General features: G+C 36.6%; 1 protein-coding gene across 1 annotated transcript in view; it reads left to right on the forward strand.

Annotated features, from left to right (window-relative positions):
* Positions 1–2,390: 2,390 nt before the first annotated feature.
* Trdn (triadin) overlaps positions 2,391–21,438 on the forward strand; it is a 218,044-nt gene continuing 198,996 nt past the window's right edge. Inside the window, exons 1-3 of the mRNA XM_035438755.1 lie at positions 2,391–2,528; positions 9,446–9,766; positions 16,165–16,213. Of these exons, the coding sequence (XP_035294646.1) occupies positions 2,391–2,528; positions 9,446–9,766; positions 16,165–16,213 (508 nt within the window). The remainder of the gene's footprint in view (positions 2,529–9,445; positions 9,767–16,164; positions 16,214–21,438) is intronic.

A 21,438-nucleotide genomic window follows, 5' to 3' on the forward strand; every position in this document is an offset into this window, starting at 1 on the left:
TTACTTTCCTTCTCTGAAAGGCTTCTATATTGTTTAAATACCATGTGGACTAGACTGTAGTGTTTTCTAAATTGGTTAAGTATTCTACAACAGTGCAACTAAAACCAGGCTGCTAAACAAGTGCCAACTCAGTGTGATTTCTGAATAGTTGGTAAATGAAGCTTCAAAATTCTGGTGTTAAAAATAGGTTTTTTTTTTTTTACTTAACAAAAAATGGTCTCAGAATTATACATTTTTTACAATACCAACTTGTGTAAGAGAAAGGGCAAATAATCTATTGCTTATTCCTTGAAAAGGCATTGGATATATTCAGTTAGTATACCACACTATGTAATATGGCAGGTAAAAAAGAATGTAATAAGTGGGAATGATGATTTGAATGGTTATAGCCCCATTAGCTCCTGTGTTTGCATACTTGTCCCCAGTTGGTAAAACTGTATGGGAAGAATTAGGAGGTGTGTTATTTATTGGAGAAGGTGTGTCACAATGGGCAGGCTTTGGGGTATCAAAAGCCCTTCCGAGTGGTTGTATCTCAAGATATAAGCTCCTGTCTTCTGATTCAACATAATGCCTTCTTGCCTGATGCCATGCTCTGCCCTGCTTCTGAAACTGTATGCGCCACATGGAACCCCTGCCTGCCCTAGTTTTTTTTTTTTTTTTAAACTGTTTTGATACAGTCTCAACTTTGTAGTCATGTCTGGCCTGGAGCTCCCTTTGTGGACAAGCATGTCTTGAACTCCCAGATATCTACCTCTCTCTACCTCCAGAGTTCTGAGATTAAAGGTATGTGTCACCATGCCCGGCTTAGGACCTCCATACTTAATGGAGTTAAAACAATAACTAGCATAGCAAAACTGAATGGCTCCACATGAAACACATGGTTAAATTTCTTCTTTTTGGGAAAAATTCTTCCATGAATTAAGTCAAAGTGATCTGATCAAAAACATTCATAGCTAAACTTCCTTCTAGTGGTAACTTTATTTTTTAAAAGCCAAGATATATCATTAAATCTGATAATGAGTCACCGGTTACATTCTTGCCATTGGGGACTCAGTATCAGATGGTGTGTCTGATATACATGCTTCAATAGATAGGAATAATCAGTATTTTGTTGCAAATAGCAGCAACCATGGTGGAGGTAGATCATGGCAGGGGAAAATCAAAGTGCTTCCTATTGTCTGCAACATGAGGTTTCTGGTTTGGCAGGTTTCCCATCCACCCAGGAATGCCAGACCTGCAACCTGCAACTCCTTTGCCTGCTACATGATGACTGGTCAGTGTCTCCACAGAGAAGAGAGCGATTTCCTGTTTGTCCCTGCTTATATCCTGACTCTGCCCAGCTAAGTCACTTCATGCCTGACTGAACAGACCTCCAGACCTCTATGGTCAGCTAGTGGCAGTTTCTGCCAAGCTACATCATTTCCTAGGATCACATGACAACTCCCTTCTGCCTACCCTTCCCAGAATCCTCCTTGTGTCCTAGTCCTACCTATCATCCTGCTTGGCCAATCAGTGTTTTATTCATCAACCAATAAGACACACATATACACAGAAGAGCATTCCCCATCAGTTGTCCCAACATGAAATATGCACAAATCTAGGAGAAAACTGTAACTGAGAAACATGATACAAAATGAAACATGAAACATGACCTCATAGCTAGTCGTGAAGTATGATATAGCTCTGTGTATTTGATGGGAGTATAAGCACACAAATCTTGAACCCAGAGAGAAACCAGAAATCAATGACAAACTGCAGTTTCTGGAAGAGATCTTCTGTTGTGTCCTTCCTCTGCACCTGTGTGCATGATGGCTGAGGTATGATAAAGGTGGGAACACACTGAAATGGGACTAGTAATCCATGGTTGATACCTCACTTTGGTACAAATAGGGAATGCCAGGTATGTCCAATGTTCCACAACTAGCAAATCTAGTGAAAAATCAATCATGTAAACACTTACACATTTAGAGCAACATTCTAGGAAATAAAAACAAAAGTATGATAGAACTCTTAGTGTTTGGCATTTTCATATCCTTTTTGAGATACACATACTATATAACAACTGTGAAACATACTCTGAAGTGATTAATAACCATATGTTCAAGGTGTGAGGTCATTAATGTAGTTAGAGATGTCAATAGTACACAAGTGTTAAGTATTTTTAAAACTCCTCCATGAAAAATTTATTTTTTAACATGTGCTGTTTCTCAGTAGTTTATGTGTTGTTTCTTTTCATGTTCCTGAGTATTCATCTTCTAAACTTCACACCAAGAAAGGAAACACATTTGTTTAAAAAAATACTTATTACATTTAATCATTTGTTTGTTTATTGGTGGCAATGCATGTGCATGTGGAGGTGAGAGACAGCATGTTAGTTCTCCCCTTATATCATGTCATTGGTCCTGGTGAGAAATGACTACCTGCTAGGCCATCTCATGAACGTCATTGTTCATAAATCTTCAAACTTACTAGTATGTTACAACTTGACACTTGGAGTTATGATTCTGATGGCTAGCAAAAGTCTTATGGTAAGTACTCACCTGTTTTGTTGAGGAGCCCTTGACTTGATTTATAGCTTGGTGAAATGGTTGTGTGGGAATAAAAAATGATGTCCTAATGCTTGGGTTTGGGTAATCTGTAGCAATCTTTCTTTAGGGCCACTAAGCACCATCCAAATCATGACATGAAGACTTCTTGTTAGTTATGAATGCTTGGCCTTATCTTATGCTTGTCCCACTAGCTATTATAACTTAATTTAACCTGTTTCTCTTCATCTATATTTTGCTTCAGGGCTTTTTACCTTTCTTTAATTTTGTATGTCCTACTTTTCCTGCTTCTTCCATATCTGTTTGTCTGGTGGCTGCCTGGCTTTTGGCCCCTGGAGAATCCCTCTCTTTCTTTCTCCCTTGTTCTGTTTTTTCTCTTCTTTCTCTTCCCATTTATTCTCTCTGCCCACCAGCCTCGCCTATCCCTCTCCTGCTTAGCTATTGGCCATTCAGCTAGTCTTAGTCAGGTACCTTAGGCAGTCAAAGTAAAACAAATGTAACACATCTTAGCACAGTTAAAGTAACATCCCACAGCATAAACAAATGTAGCACATCTGTACAGAGTTAAAGATTCTACAACAGTGCCTCTCACTACTCACAGTCTGGCACACGTGTTCCATCTTCCTGGGTACTTCAAAGCAAGTCCTATGCTATGAAAGAAATTGTGTTGTTTCCCAAGCAGAGCAAGGATACAATTGTATATATGATCAGAGCACATTTTACTTTAGTGATAAATTTAGCCCCAACAACACCATCAAATTTACTGTATTTTTATTTTTATTTATTTATTTATTTATTTATTTTTGGTTTTTCGAGACAGGATTTCTCTGTGTAGCTTTGGAGCCTATCCTGGCACTCGCTCTGGAGAGCGGGCTGGCCTCGAACTCACAGAGATCCACCTGCCTCTGCCTCCTGAGTGCTGGGACTAAAGGCGTGTGCCACCAATGCCCGACTCAAATTTACTTTATTTACCTTTGTTCTGAGATTACATCTCACACTGAAGCTGAGATGGCAGCATGAGGTACTATATTCACTGACTTGCTTATTCTGTGGAAATTTTTCCTTAATATTTTATTAAATTGCTCTTTATATTTTATTGTCTTATAGGAACTATATGTTATAATATCATAAAACTCAAGAAATAATATTATTTCTTCTGTGAAATGTATTCACCATGTCTCAAACCATAGAAAACATGTTAGTTTATTGTTGCTAAATTAGTAAGCTATAAGCAAAAACATTTTCATGTGGATTAATGCTTTTAAAAGTTTTCAAAGTGCTGACAATGACCAGTAAAAATTGCATACCTATGGAGCACTAATTTTTTAAAAAGGAAGAGTGGTAAGGTAGTTTCGGATTAATTAATAAAGTATTCATTTGGGAGTTTTAAACTTTATATATCAGTGAATACTATCATAGGCATTGGTCTACAACAACTGGTTAGCCTTTTGTCTGTCTAAGGAACAGGGAATTGCAGAATGCAAAATGGTGCAGTGTTTGTTATAGAAGCAATGGTGGGAATTCCCATTGGTAAATATTCCACTGGGAAGATTAAGTAGTTTCAAACTTTGTGTCATGATAGTTACTAATATGCATCCTCCTAACTTACTGTTACCAATGTTAATGTAAATATAAAGCTGTGATAAAGATGTCAATTATATTTTGTCTTAATACATTATTTCATAAACAAGGACTGGGGAAATTGGGTAATGCAAATATTGTCCCAAGAAAAGAGTAAACAGAAGTGCTTAAGTGAATGCCCACAAAGTCATCCCTGCCAGTTCCTCTGTAAGGAGGTTTTTCAATACTCGTTCAATATTATGGAATTTGTTGCAGACTTCGTGGCATCTAAGTATTACTATTAATTTAAATCTAAAATTCCAACATATGTAAAATGTCCCCTTGGTCTCAACTGCATATGACTTTGCATAAGTAAGTGTGGAGGTAGCAAAAAAAAAAAAAAAAGTAACAAGCAAAAGGTTTCTGAGTTTAGAGAATCCAAAACTTACTTCACAATAAAAGGTGTAAGGAATTTCAGTATTTATGGCAGTGTCCCTGTCATTGGGAGACTTTACTGTACAGCCTAGATTCTCAACATATAACACATGTCCCATGCACAATACATGCATTACTCAGGAATATCCCCTGAAACACCTGTGTTCAGTCAAGGTGTTTTGATGTTCAGAATCATAGTGATCTTACTGTTTGTAGAATGTTTGCTTTTCTTATGGAAACACAACAGCTTACTTAAAGAAAACAAAGAATTTCAATATTTTCCTACTATTACCTTTTCAGCATGTGATTTAACTATAGTAGAATGTTTGATTTTTCAAGATTATTGTTTGAGATATTATAGGTTTAAAGAGAAATCAGGCACTAGGGAAATGTATGGAGAGCGACAAAGATGACACCAACTAACAATCTAAACAACAGAGGAGAGGGTACCTTAAATGCTCTTATCTGATAATGAGATTGATGACTACTTCATATGCCATCCTATAGCCTTCATCCAGCAGCTGGTGGAAGTAGAAGCAGATACACACAGCTAAACCTTGAACTGAACTGAAATCCAGTTGCAGAGAAGGAAGACTGATGAGCAAAGTGGTTCATACCAGGCTAGTGAAACCCACAGAAACAGCTGACCTGAACAAGGGAGAGCTTTTGGTCCCCAGACTGATAGTTGGGAAACCATCATGGGACTGATCCAGACCCCATGAAATGTGGGTGCCAGTGAGGAGACCTTGGAAATTTATGGAGGCCCTTGTAGTGGATCAGTACTTATCCCTAGCATAGGAATGGACTTTGGGAGCCCATCCCACATGGAGGTACTCCCTGAGCCTAGACACAAGGGGGTTGGCCTAGGCCATATCCCAAAGGATATGATAGACTTTGAAGACCCCCTAAGGAAGGCTTCACTCTCCCTAGGGAGAAGAAAGGGTATGGGATTGTTAGGGTGTCAGTGAGGAGGGCAGGGGAGGATGGGAGGGAGAGGGACCTGGGATTGACATGTAAAATAATAATCTTTTTAGTTAAAAAATAAAAAATAAAATAAAAAAGATTAATGTTTGAGTTGTTGATTTAAATTTCATAAAAAAATCACTAAATGAATTTGGCTTGAGATTAGGATAGAATTTTCAATAATTTTGAAATGGCTGTAAGCATTCTTCTGCAATCTTAATTCTATGTTTTTATGCAAAACAGCATTCCCAGCATTGACAACTATATTAAAATACTGACCAACTTACCGGGCGTTGGTGGCACACGCCTTTAATCCAGCACTCAGGAGGCAGAGGAAGGCAGATCTCTGTGAGTTCAAGGCCAGCCTGGTCTCCAGAGCAAGTGCCAGGACAGGCTCCAAAGCTACACAGAGAAACCCTGTCTCCAAAAATAAAACAAACAAAAAAATACTGACCTACTCAAAAAATGCTTAAAATGTTATATGTCCTATATCATAAAATGTTCAACCAAATTTAAGTTATTTTATGTGAAAATAGGTACATCTATCTTTATTAAATGATAAAATTATAATTATACTGAAGAATTGCTTTAAGTTAAACATACTTATGATTTATTACAGGGACATGCTTGATACATCTACCCTCTTTGTTACCCAAGGTTGTGTAATATTTTTGAGGCAGAAAGGGATGACTGGAACCTTAGACAGCCAGCAGCTTTCTACTGTGCTTTCTATCACTAGAAATGCCTTTGTCTGTGAAAACCAACATTTTCAAAAATAGACTGTTGTTTGGGACTCTGTGGAAGCTATCTGTTTTTCTTTATTTTGACTTTTGTGTAATTTAGACACTGATTTCCACTGCATTTGTTTTGCACACCCCATCTGCATTTCATATGATCTCTCTTTCTCACATACTGTTTTATAATTACATGATTTTTGACTTGTGAGTCCACTGACTTTGGGTACTAGATAAAATTTAGGTTTTTAAAGTCCTTCCTTACTGCCACTTTTGCTTGTCACATGGAAATTTAATTTTCCAGCCCTCTGAAGCTCTGCTAGCTTCCCTTTACCTTTACCTTGATTTGGAAATGATTATTTTAATTAGTATGGATATTCCTTTAAGACTGAAGGTTGACTCCATAGGTTTCAAAGTAGTGAGAAGAAAAGAAACTGAAGCAATGCTCTCTCCAATCTGCTGAGGTATGAATAAAAATAATAAAGGTACATTACATTTTACATATAACATGTATTTAATATAAGGAGTGGTAAAACATACAAATAACTGGTAGGAGAACCCACTCTGAAAGCTGTAACTACAGTAAAATTAAACTTGTTTTATTTCCCAAATGGTGAGGCAGAAAGGGCACAATTTTACTTTCAAGTCTAGGAACAGGGCTTGCAATAGAGTGTCTCTTGGTCTTTTTAGTCAAATGACAAACCCAAATTCCGGTTTTGCTAATTCATAGTCCTGGAATTTTGCCACTAGTTGGCTTCTTTGGAACTCCAATTTTGACTCTATCAGTTGAGGATGAGATTGCTCTAGATCAGCCGTGTACCATCAGATGTTTAAGTGAGGATGCTAGAGGCTGCTTGCCTCATAGTGACTCCTAGTGTTGTCATATACAATGTAATGGTAAGCGAATTACATTTTTCTATGTCTTGATTTCATCACCTACCAAATGAGTAATAACAGTAATGTCTTACTTCATGATATTGTAAGGATTGAATACATTGAGTCACAAGCATGCTGAATCATTTTTATATTTAATATTTTATTTAGAGAATTCTTGACAACTAAAAAAGTGTTTTGAAATCATAAACACCAGGAAACCAAAGTAGTATATGCATAAACAATGTTGTTATAACTGTTCTGAATCTTGGTTCTGGTCAAGAATTATTAGCATTATTTGTATATTCTTAATATATTATAATAACATTTCATATTAAATATGATCTGATATCATGTATCAACTTGGTACATTGGGTGTTTAAATTTCACCTAACACCAAGGAGTTAAAAGAGATTTTTCAAGGCACCAACTTCCTGATTTTGGCACGATTTATCAAAACTTGTTATTAATTCACAAAAATTGGCATTAGACCATGAACTTTTTCAGAAGTAATTATAAAGCAAGAGCATTCATTTGCTTCAAAAACAAATTCAGCTTTCCTCTTATAGGGGAAGGAGAATGTTCTGCAAAATACAATCTTCTTCCTTTCTCTGTAAATTGATTTAGGTACACTATAAATTGTTTTGTAAAAATTGATCATAGCTAAACACAAAATATTCTGATAAATAGGAATACATTTCTTAAAATTACTATGTTGGTCACCATAAAAAAGGAATCTGCACAGAAATAGATCTGTCTGGTGAAGTATTATAGGTTTAAATATACAACTCAGATTGCAGAGCTATTATTATGGTCTCAAAGTCTGGGACTGGAACTGAAAGATGCTCTTCAGCTGCAAATATGTAGCAATTATCACAAAATGAACTTCATTCCACATTTTTTGCTAATCACCATGGTAACCTGAATTCAATGGATTCTTTCTGGGAAATATTCCAGAGTCGATCAGACATTTTTAGTATAGTTCAGAAGTTTAGAATATTTTTACTTGCTCAGTTGCTAATATTATTGTTTTAAGCAATATATGATAGCAATATAAATGATTATTCTCTAATCTTAAAATTTGAACCAAGTAGCATGCAATAATAAAGTTCTTAGATTCAAAGGGAAAGAAAACACTAATCATATATACTGATAGAATATTTTATACATATTTTCATAAATCTATGGTCTTGTAGATTTTATTTTTATCAATTTGTAATCTATAGAATTTTATTTATACATTTTCAAATTTAAATATTAAGTATGTTGAGTGTAATAATGAGTTCCATCAATAAGTGTAATTGAGTGAATTTCGAGGCAGAGGCTATAGCTCAATGGACGAATGCTTGCCTGGCATACAAAGCCCCAGGGTCCATCCCTAGTACTAAAATTAAAAAGTAATTAACAAGTCAAACTATAGAAAATATATTCAATTTTTCAATTATATCCTTTAAACATTGTACTTACACATGGTAAGATAGACTTCAACAGACTAATAAGTTTGAGCACCAATTAAATACCCCTTTCAATCTTATGTACACAGTTTGGAGATGAAGTATAAGAATTAGTGCACATGGACATCTGCTGCCATATCAAGGAGAAAATCACCAGTCTCTGCTTGTTGGATGGGTCACTGAAAAAGGACTCATAACGAAAACATTGTTTTGTGATTGGAAAACAAGCAAACAAACAAGAGGAATAGAGTAATACTTACTTAGACTGGGGCCAAGCACCTAGTAATTGGTATATATTTTATTGAGTCTTCTATAAGCCAAACCTTAATGAGATCCCTTTAATATACGAATCAGTAGAAAAGCTTCCTGTGTGGTTTAAAAAGACTGGAACATGGAGAGGCTGGAGATTGGAGAATAAAGAGGAAAGTGATTTGGGGCAAAGTACTGAAAGACCCCCGAAGCGGTACTTTCGTAGAAGGAGACCCGTACCCAGGAATCAGCGAGACCACGAACTTGGATGCAAATAGCAAGAGGCTTTATTGGATACACGGGTACCCGGGGCGACTTAGCTTCTGTGAGGCCAAGGTCGCCGAGCCAAGGGAGAGGGGTCCTTATATAGCAAAAAGCGCAAGCCAGAAGCAGGGATTCTATTGGATAATTCAAATGAGGCGCAGTACAGAGCTATTCCCATTGGTCAATGTAAATGAGGTGCTACTCAGGGTTATTCAAATGAGGCGAAGTATAGAGTCATTCAAATGAGGTGAAATACAGAGTCATTTCTATTGGATGGTTCAAATGAGGCACAGAGCCATTCCAGACCAGCATATTCTCAAGGTCTGGTGTCTGGTACAACAGACTCAATTCCCCCCTCCGCGTCCAGATAGCTGACCTTAGGGGCGGAGACCTTGGGAAGGAGTGTTCCCCATCGGGCGGGGGCGCGGGGGGCAGGGCCCCAGGCCGGCTCACCTGGTGCTTGCCCTCGGGCCTCCTCGCGGGCTCCTTGCTCGGCCCCAGCCCCGGGGCGCGGTGCCAGGCGGGCGGGCTGGGGACTCGGGCCCCGCCGGGGTGGACCAGCTTTGGAGGGAACCGGTGGCCGAACGTGCGGCAGTGGGGGAAGTGGAGGCCGGCGGGGGTGGGGATCGGAGAGGCGCAGGAGCAAGGCATCGCTGCACGCCCCATCAGCTGCCGACCGGAGGAGGAGGCAAACTTAAGAGCTAAGGGGCAGGGGTCTTTCAGTACATAATATGGTAAAAGGAAAATATGTTTCTGAAATCCACCTCTATGGACAATGAATGTATTTCAATACAAAGAAACTCAGGTGGTTGACAAAATGTTGCCAATGACATGGGGTTGGACATAGGCCTGATGCGTTCCGTTAAATTATTTTTGTATATTAGTTTTGGCTTTGATTTCCTCATTATTGTATATTAATTATGTACATGGTTTGGGGGTTAGACTCATTTATTAGAGCCTGTAGCATCCTTACTGATTTCCATCTGAAATTCTCACAGTTTCATAACTACTTGCATATCGCCTTTCTGTCCGAAAGTCAGTTCATACTTTTCTTCCTTGAGTGTTGAATGTCTTTCTTTGGGTAGGTTGCATCAACCTCTGAGTCATGGAATGAACCTTAGACATTTCAGATACTGAAATGTTGTGAAGACTGTGGTCCTCAGTGCACCTTGAATTGCAGCTACCCAGTAGCTTTGAACCAGAACCAGTTGTTGAAGCCAGTGATGAATTCCAGAAGCATAGATACACCCTGCTATGTCAAATATTTGTCTCCTTATATTGTTACATTTTTGAACACTTAAAAAAGATTTATTTATTATGTGTACCCTGTTCTGTCTGCATATATCCCTACAGGCCAGAAGAGGGCACCAGATCTTATAGGTGGTTGTGAGCCATCATATGGTTGCTGGGAATTGAATGTGGCACCTCTGGAAGAGCAGCCAGTGCTCTTAACCTCTGCGCTATCTCTCCAGCCCTTTTGAGCACTTTGTTACCAACAGAAACTAAGATAAAAGTATTTGAAGGGAAGAACACTCAGGTTAGAAGAATTAATTAAATAAAGTACACTAATTCACTCATTACAGAAACTTCAAAGTAATCCACAGAATTGTAGCAGGCTTGTACTGCAGTTTGACACTGACTATGCAGCTTTTGCAGAATATAGTAATGCTTTAGATTTCACTTTAAATTTGACAAAGTATCTAGAAATGGTTTGAGACAATGTGATTTTGAAACATTGTCACTTTTGAGACTGCTGAGTAGAACCTATCATGGGGGATGGAGGATGAGAATTTGGTGGACTCTTTCCTAACCAGTCATTTAGAATGCAAACTTAGTTCTTGATTTTCTGTTTTTCTTTGGTGAGTTTCAACCTCACAGTTAACCCTTGAACAGCAGAAAATAATTATTGATCATAACAAATTTCTTTTAGATTATGTTGGTTAGATAATGACATAAAAATACAGGTACAATGAAACTATTTTCCATATCCTTAAATATATCATTTCATACATAACGTTCAATTTGTGGGACAGATGAACTGATAATGTCTAAAAGATGCATCATGGGTACTGAGGTCCTTAAATGCCAGATCATTTGTACATGGGGAATAAATATACATTCATATACACTGACTACATATTGTGATTTTGAATTTGGGATATATTTAAATGTGCATTTCTACCAGAAAAACTTTTATACAGGTTAATATCAATTTAACTAGCTGAAAACATTTATGTTTTATTGAATCGGCTTCTTTCTATTTTACTAGAAACTAAATTATATATATATATATATATATATATATATATATATATTGCTGATTGAGAAAAACACATCAGAACTCTATTCCACCAGTTAAATTTGGTATAGAGCAGAATTTTCTTTTTTTTTTAGGATTCATTTATTTATTTATTTTATGGACATTTGTGGTGTTTTGCCTACATGTATGTCTGTGTGAGAGTGTTGGAACCCCTGGAGCTGGAGTTACAGATAGGTTTGAGCTGCTATATATGTGCTCGGAATTGAACCTGGGTCCTCTGGAAGAGCAGCCAGTTTTCTAAACCATGGAGTCATCTCTCCAGGCCTGAGCAGAATTCTCTTAAGAGCGATTAATATATATTTAAAAAATATGGAAGTAGAAACATTGAGAAAGAAATGTAAATTTTTACTAAGTAAAAGAAAAATCTTGATTTATTACCTGATACATGCACTAGCATTCTTTATTAATTTTTTTCTTCAAGCACTGCAGCTTCTTTTTGCACAGAGCTCTTTGGCTTTTAAGTAGTGTTATTACTGATCTACTACAGGAGGCCCCATAGATTTCTGAGTAGTAGATCAGTACTCATCCCTAGCATAGGTGTGGACTTTGGGAGCTCATTCCACATAGAGGGATACTCCCTGAGCCAAGACACACGGGGGTGGGCTTAGGCTCTATCGCAAAGGATACGATAGACTCTGATGACCCCCCTATGGAAGGCCTCACCCTCCCTGGGGAGCAGAAAGGGTATGTGATAGGTAGGGTTTTAGTTGAGGGGAGTGGTAGGGGAGGAGGGGAGGGAACTGGTATCGACATGTAAAACAATCTTGTTTCTAAATCAAATAATAAAAAAGTGTTATTAATGAAGGAGGATTTAAAATACCCTTTCCCTCCTGGCTGGCATTTGCTTTATGCCAGTTACCTTTGCTGATTTTAAGAAATTTTAGTAGACAACCTTGTAGTCACAAGTCTTCAAAAGTGAGAAAAAAAATACAAAGGCTGTTTAATGGATGAAACTCTTAATAGGAGAAGATAATAGGGACAAAGACTGAGTTGTGAAATTTTCCATGAAGCGTGGTGCCTTTATGATAGGTTATCTCCACAAGAGTTTATAAGGTACATGTGTGTTCATACATACACCTCAAGGAAACCTTTTGGTAAAGAGAAATAAAAAGAAAGATTCTATACAAAGTAGGAAATAGAAATTTACTTTAATAAAGAGATGATTCCCTTGCAGTTTTGATTATTCACTATATTAGTGAGAACATGGAAAAAACAGTTAAAGAAAATAATTGTGTACTAATTAATGTTGTAGACAAAGTATTTTGGATATTTAAGAAGGATTTCATTTAACAGATGAAGATACAAAGACTTTGGAAAATTGTGCAAGGGACTAAACTAACTGTTTTTAGGCTAGAACTCTTAGAAACACTCCAAGAAAAATTCAAAATGAATGCTGGAGGAATTACTATATCTGCTGCCACCACTGAAATTGTACCAGCCTTGGTCTCAGATTGCAGTCTCCCTAAATTCAGTCTCTGCACACAGAGAATTAGAGAATGCACACAGTAAGGCACAAATTACACCTGAAATGTCTATTGGTTCTTCAAGGATGAACACAGCATCCACTACAGAGAAACCATGAGTAACTGGTGGTGTCAGCCAGAAGTCACAGAAGGTCTACCATTGTGCATCCAATTATTAGAACTTGTACTATTTGAAACACGAAAAAATGCAATACTCACTTCTTCAAACACTTCAGACACCAGGTGCTCAGAGTGAAGATTGAAAAGGGAGGTGAAAAGCTGGCCTGGAGAAAAAAATATCAAATAGTCTTTGTTAATCAAAGTGTAAGAAAAAAATTAAAATGTAGTTACAATATATAGTAACTGGTTGAATTGAGGGTGTTATTAAATTGCTGCTTTGGAAAACAAAACAGGTGGGAATTTTCTTTACTGTATTCTAAATTTATTTTTCTAGTCAGTACACAAGATGTTAGATATTATTATGAAATTTTAAAACCGATGCCTTTTAGTAGGTTCCCCTGTTCCCGAATCTTCCCATCCTCATTGGCTCCCAAGGAAATTTTATTTTATTTTTTGTTTTTTTCGAGACAGGGTTTCTCTGTGGCTTTGGAGGCTGTCCTGGAACTAGCTCTTTTAGACCAGGCTGGTCTCGAACTCACAAAGATCTGCCTGCCTCTGCCTCCAGTGTGCTGGGACTGAAGGCATGCGCCACCACCACCCAGCTCCCAAGGAAATTTAAAGGAAGGAAAGTCTAGAGAGTTCAGTCATTTAGCTTCATTATGGGGGTGGGGCAGAACAAGACCTGCCCTTTAAAACTGCAGCAAGTAGGCTCTGAATTCCCAAGGTTTGTGTATCCATGGTAAGTTATCTCATCAATAAAGTTAGAGCCTTCATGATGCAATCATACTTAAAGGTCCCACCTCTGAACACTGCAGTATCAAGGACCAAACCTACAATGTTGGAGTACACAAGGCACTTATAATCTTCAAATCACAGCAGAAGTTGACAAATATATCTGGTGTTAATTGAGCTTATAAATTAGAGAAGTGAAGAGTTAAATGTCATAAATATAAAGAATATCTCATTTTTACATTTCAGTATAATGTTGACCTCTAGAAAACTCACCTGTCTTGTGGGGTAATAGTAGGTTTTATTTTAAAAGATTTAAACAAATATAATAATAATATGCTTCAATTAAAAATATGTAAATTGAGTGTTATAATAACATCACAAAAAGGAGTTTTCTGAGTCATACACATCATAAATGACTATCTTCTCTTAAGATATCAGTGAAATGAAGAATGACTGAACGTATGATTGAGGAAGTCTAAAAATATATAGAAAACTAAAAACCTGGGATAATTCCTTGCTATGAAGGGTCATCAATTTTCTTTTATGCATTTTTTAAAATTCAATATTTTCTATTATGTTTTGAATTTGGCATTTTTCATATAGTAAGATATTTAACTATAATTTTGGTATTAAATGATTTAAAATTAACAATGCATTTAGTAATCCTATTATATTAATTCATTTTGTCATTTCTCTTGTGCTACCTATTGAGAATTGTAATTAAAAAATGCTCACAACGACATTTACTTTAAACTATTGAAGATAACAAATACAAAACTCCTCCCACATATTATTGAAGTTTTAATACTAAGGCTGTGCTTTTTAAGACTTTAAAACTTGATATTTATGGATCAAATAGTTTTTCATCTGACTGTCACTGTAAATTATTCAGTTAAATTAGTGACAGGGAAGTTAAAAGTGCACCCAAAAGAAGAAAAATACTGGACCAACTCCTGCAGTAAGTTCCATCCAGGACTTTATGCTAGGGAATCTCACCAACAAAGATACTGGTTTGTTGAATTGTTGCAGTGGAAATAAAATTAGAGAATATTTTTCTGAGAGAACCAGAATTGACATAGGACCACATTTAGAAGACGGTTTGAAACACTGATTCCACAGATAAAGCTTTAATTTGGATTTAGATCAGATAATAACTGTTTCACCTTGAGTCATAATTTCAAGATTTCAAAATGTTCTCACTCTCATTTTTTATGCTAATAATATATGAGAATTGCTGTCTTTTGTTATGGTGTATCTTTCATTTGAACTTTGGAAAGGAACAAAAGAGAAGGACTTGCAATTATGGATGAGGAGGGGTGAGTGTTACATCAGTATTGCTTTATGTTCAGATGTGTTAAGATTAAATATGCTTTCTGTAATTCTTTTCATTTACCTAACTGTAACCACATAAGCATAACCCTTCCATGATAATTTATGAGGGAGGATTTGCAACCGACTTTACAAACATTAGCTTCTTAATCTTTACAAGTTGCTTTGAGGGCTTAATGTGGTAACTCATAGCATTTATGATTTATAGATGGAGAAAATTAAATAGGCAGGTGAGATTATTTACTTGTAATAGATATTGACTGAGCTGGGAATGAAGCCAGAACTCTAGAGTATTGTTCATGCTCTAGTCTTGTATTTTTGTTATGGAATCTAATGAGTCATTATTTTAATTGAGTTTCAGTTTCACAGTAAATTATCTGACATCTGACATCCTGTCAAATGGAAATGCACACCTACAATCAATGAGGCTAACAATGATATCTATAGCTTTCTTTAGATTGACAGCTTTCTGAACTAACTCTATTAAGCAAAAGCACTAAGTGGTGTTAATATCATTATGCAAATTTTACTTCAGCATAAGTGTTAGAGAATGCATAATCTTAGAATATCTTATATACAAACTCTCAACTAAATTGACCTGTTAGGCTATAGAATGTTATGAGCCATAAACATTGTGTTGGACAATAGCTTCTTGAATATACTTACATTTTATTAATCATGGAAATAATTGTTTGTAGTGTAAGAATGAATCACAGAAAGCTGTTGATCAGAAAATGCTGGATTTGCAGCTATCATCATGATGTAATATGACACTAATATTAGGCTGTAACCTGTAAATGCACATTCTTGTGAATAAAAGGCAGGTCTGAGGCTCCCTGTAAGGGAGTAAAATAGAACTTACTCAAAATATATATATTTAATCAGTTTTGAAAGCACAGAAAGATGTAGATACGAATATTAGAAAGAGAAGAACCGGTTACTGGGTTCCAAACTTCATATGGAAATGATATGCATATTATAGCAAGATGACTTATTCAATCTGACCTAATTGATGATGTATAGAAGAATTTACTCATGTTCTAGTGGTTTGCAGCACATTAAGTTAAAGAGATAAAGTTTGTACCTTCCAGCTTTGATATTATTGTATTATATGTTATGCAGCTGGTTTATGGGATTGTAGGAGTGGACAGTCCTGTGCCTGTGGAGATGGGTGAGAGGTTTGACACTCTCCTGAAGATACTTAAGATTCAGTATTGACACAATTTCTTTTTCCTCAGGAAACCCTTAGATTTACTTTTTAGATCATTAGCCAATCAAATCTGTTCACCCAGATCATTGAGGATAAATACATGGATTATCAGTTCCATCAATCTATAGAAACACCTAGTTTAATGTTTGAATGATCAGTTACAACAGCCCAACCAAGTTAACACCTAAACTTAACTATTATAGCTTCCTAAAATAAAAAGCAAACATGTAGACAAAAAAATAGATTCATAAAACTAGGAAATGTGTGTGTTCTATATAGCCATTGAGATAAACAATTGTTAAAATACTGATGATACCTGTAGAAAGTATTTCTGTTACAATGAGTAGATTGAGTCAGATTTAATCTATGGAAATGAATTCAGCAGCTCACAGAGAAAGCTTGGACAGCTGGGGATGCTCAGAAATTTCCCCGAGAAAGTCTCTCACATTCTGATCAACAGTATTATTGCCATATATTTGCTGCTTTTATGGTATAGATATTTGAAGTCCAATGACTTCTTTAGTGATTTTGTATATTTATAATGTATCTGTACAGAGATATCGGCTGTAGTCTACATTAAGTATGAATCTCTGCCAATGTTTTCAATTTTCCCATGGTTCTCCCACTTAGTCTTCTACTATGTTGACTTGATTGTCAAGATGTTCAGAAATGGATCTCTAGAACCAAAGACTGGCTTGGAATTCTTACCCAACATGTTTATTGTGAGAATGCTCCCAGAAGTCTGTGAAGGAAATAAAATAAGGGAAGGAAAAAGTATTTGGGATGAGTATAACTGTTCTGATCCCAGAATGAGGCTTTGTGAAGAAATGTGTGATAAGTTTAGTCCAAGTAGAAGCAGGTAGAACATCGAATTATCTTTGGTGAACTATGCTAGCAAGCTTGATGGAGGTAGAATATAGTCACTCACCCAAACCAGAAACCATTTGGCAGAGAAGAACTTGATGCAAGTAAGGAAGGTGTGAGTTATTGTCTATCAACACAAGCAGAGACTAAACATTCCTTATATTAAAGAGGATCTGGGAAGGTGATCGAGAGTACCACCCTATAAACTACATTACTCCCTCTCCACTATTAAAACACCATTCTTGATGGCAGAAGGTTCACTCTATTCAGGAACAATATCTTCTGTACTATGATTTGCCAAAGTTCCATACAAAATATTTAAAAGCAGTAGTATTACTCTATAATTTATAACACTTCAGTTAATACCTACATTAGAATTAATATTTAACAAACCACTCTTCCACCTTATTCTGCTTCCTTTGGCTTACATTGTATCAATGTGATGGTTAACATTGCCAATTTATCTAGAATTACCAAAGAGATAAACTGTCAGATATGCTATGAGAGACTCCCCAGGTTAGGTTAAAATGAGAATGAAAACCTCAACCTAAATGCTGGTGACAGTTGAGCTGAGGTTCCAGGATGTATAAAGGGAATAAATCTACTTGAGTACCCACAGTCATGACTCCCTGCTTCGTGACTGTGTATGCATGTGACAGGCAGGTGGCTTAATCCTTCTGCCAGGCTTTCCTCATTGCTATGTCTTCCTATATACTACCTTATCTTTCTTGTCAAAAATTTGGATTGTGTCTCCCTGAACACACCCCCCAGACCTTCCTGAACGATATAGATACTTATAACAGTGGTGTTGATCTTATCAAGTTAGAGAGCATGGGTTTAGGAGCAATAAAGTGGTCAGAGGGTCCTAGTTACTTATTCCTAATGTCTGTAAGAAGAATTTGTTATAGCTAAGAGATCACCTTGGGTCTCAGAAGTAACTTGATCTTTGGACTTTTAAAAGTTTTGGGAACTTTTGAATGTATGTAAAAGCATTTAGCATTATGAGATGACCGTAAACCTATGGGGACAAGTGTTGGAAGGTTATGACTTAGAAACAATATATTTTGGTGTAAAGTTGACAGGGAGTAAACTCCACAGCTTCAGGCTTTCCTGATCTAGAGTTCTTATTTCCCAGAAGATATATTACTACACCAGAATAGATATATAAATTCCCACTAGATTTAAAAACATATCTGCTGCCTGGGCCTGTTTCAGTTCTCATGAACTTGGAACAAGAATTTATAAAAGGAGTTCACATACTGGCGGGGCCCATCAGTCCTAGTATTTGAACATTAGGTTGCTGCTGTGAAATAAGTGTGTCTTCCTCCATCAGAACCCTCAGCACTACTTATAGGAAGGAATACAATTTCCCTCTTAGGCTGGTGTCTTTTAATTCCACATTATGTGATTGAGTGGTTGGACCAATTTACATCATGGTTATATAGTTCCTTTGTTACAATGTAGGTCAAATAGTATGATGCGATGATGTTTACTAGATCACTGTACCTAGGAAGGTAAACCCATACAGACGGTATAACGATTTTTATCGCAATGCCATTTTCAAGGTGAAAGAAGTTCACAGCCATCATTTACTACTAGTAATTCTGAAATAGCACCAAATAGTATACTCAATATAGGTCTTTGTACAAATAGCAGGGGATAAGAGAAGCCAGTCCAAGCAAGAGGGAACAAATTCCAGGTGTCCTAAGTAGCTACTAAACCCAGATTTTCACTTGGTACAGTGGCTTCATTCTGATGTGCATTACACATGCTATTCCAAGATGGTCTCATTTTTGAGTCACTTTTATAGGACAGTCCACATCCCCTGTTAACTAGGCATCATTAGCTTGGTCTTACTGTGTTGTACTATGTTTATAACCAACTTGGATACTTTTTAAAAAGCTGAATTACATTAAAATAGAATCTATACATAATCACTAAAGAAGGAAATGACAACAAAATAGTGTTCCAGTTAATAAACAAATATTTTTTAATTTATAAAAATTTCACATAAACAAAATTATAGATAATGATGCCATCCATCTCAGAATAATGCCAAATGTTCAAAGACTAAACTATATCAAACTTACGAAAATTCTTCCTGAAAATTAAAGAGTAGAATATCTTCAAAATGCCCTTTAAGCTAGAATTTTCCTGATACTTATACCAACTAGATAAGAGTGAGAAATTACTAAGTCCTTCATAGGCTATTTAAAAAAAAATCTTACGACAAACATGATATTTGATGGTGACAAACAGAATGTATAGAGAAAAAAGATTACAGAGTCCACTCTTCACAAATAAGTTTCTTTTTAGGCTTATTTACTGAAAGCCTTGCAACTATCACTGGAAATCCTACACTGGAGGAAGTCAATGTTATGATTTACTATATTCTAAAGCTCCTTGCTATGAGAAAGTACACATTACCTACAAAGGGATGTTCTATAGAAAGTCCTGTAGTATATTCAACTTGTCCTCACCAGCATAGCTGATGGTGCTACCATAGGAGTGAAAAAGATGTCTTGGGTATGTAGTCCAGTTTTAAATTCCTCAATTGCTAACTGAATGTATCCATTAAGAAGCCCTGCACTAGACTTTCAAGCTGAATGCTATCAGCCTACATTGTTTAGGTCAGTGTTTTTCAGTGATTTGTTGTTAATTAGTATGTGATTGGAATGCCAGGTCTAAGTGTAAATCCACAACTAGAATTGATGATGGGTATAGAAATGTTAGCTTGTCAATATTTCTAATCCATGAATGAGCTAATTCACCTATATTTTTTTTCTTTCCCAAGACAGGCCTTCTCTGTGTAATAGCTCTGCCTGTCCTGGGACTTGCTGTGTAGATCAGGCTGGCCTCAAACTCATAGTTTTGTCTACCTCTGCCTCCCAAGTGCTGAAATTAAAGGTGTGTACCACCACCACCCAGTCAATCCCTACTGTCTGGCCAATTCAACTTTTTGAATACACTGTTGGCCTTTCTAACATATAGTACATTTCCTCAGGGCTTTTTACCTTTCTTTCTGTATGACCTACTCTCCTACTTCTTGTATCTGGCTGGCTGGCAGCTGCATGTTTTTCTGGTACTGGGCATTTCCCTCTCTTTCTCCCTTGTTCTCTTCTTCCTTGTACCTTGATCCTAGATTTCTCCTCCTACTTATTTTCTCTGCCTGGCAGCTGACCCACCCTTCTACAACCTAGCAATTGGACATTTAGCATTTTATTAGACCAGTCAGGTACCTTAGGCAGGCAAGGTGAAAAGCAGCACACCTTTACACAATTAAACAAATGTAGCAAAAACAAATACAACATATTTTTACATAATTCAACAAATGCAGCTTAAACATACATAACACACGTTTACATTGTTAAAAAATGCAGCAGAAATACATGTAACATATTTTTGACGAGTTAAAATTATTTAAAATAATTTCACAATACAAACACCCACTAGTGTTTTAAGGTATTCTGTATGTGTCCTGTGCAAAGATAAGACCTTTCTGTGGAGAACTTCCTTTCTATGAGTTCCATTCATAGCTAAAATATTTTTGCATTTATTTGAAGTAAAATGGAGTTTTTAGACATAGAATATGATAGACTTATAATATAGTAAAATTTTGGTTACAAATGAACAGTCCCACAAGATTTAGTTCTTGGATCATAGTTTGTTAGCAAGGGCAGAGCTATTTTGTAGCACCTATGAAGAATATCCCCACCCCACCCCACCCCACCCACCCCAGCTTAGGAATAGAGGGTGTTTTACTCATTTTCATGTGATATGGCCCCTGGGGACCAGACCTTCAACACATCAACTTTGGGGGATAAAAACATCTACACCATAGTACAAAGGCTATCAATTTTCCACAATTATAGGAACTCTCCTGATGAGAATTCTGCACTGTCTCCTTTGTAGTCCTGTCAGGAGATGGCTTCTGTATCTCAGAAAGGTGTGTATAGGCAGCAAGTCTTTCCTATGTAGTCTTGCTTCCAGCTTCTTTATGAAAACAACCTTAGAATTTATTCCCACCAAGATCCCTAGGCTCCTGCTGGTACATGGTTGTTTGCTTCTTGGATTGATCTGTAGCCCAGCCTTTTAATAAAGACCTAATATTTTGAAGGGAAGGAATACTAGATTCAGGTTGGTGAAGATCATTTCCCATTCTGTGTGCTGTCATTTTGTCTTACTGACTGTCCTTTGCCTTACAGAAGCTTCTCAGTTTCAGGAGGTCCCATTTATTAATTACTGATCTCAATGTCTGTGCTACTGGTATAATGTTCAAGAAGAGGTCTCCTGTGCAAATTTTTTCAAAGGTATCTCCCACT

The sequence above is a fragment of the Cricetulus griseus genome, chromosome 2 (assembly GCF_003668045.3).
Source record: "Cricetulus griseus strain 17A/GY chromosome 2, alternate assembly CriGri-PICRH-1.0, whole genome shotgun sequence".
NCBI classification, from domain to species: Eukaryota; Metazoa; Chordata; class Mammalia; order Rodentia; family Cricetidae; genus Cricetulus; species Cricetulus griseus.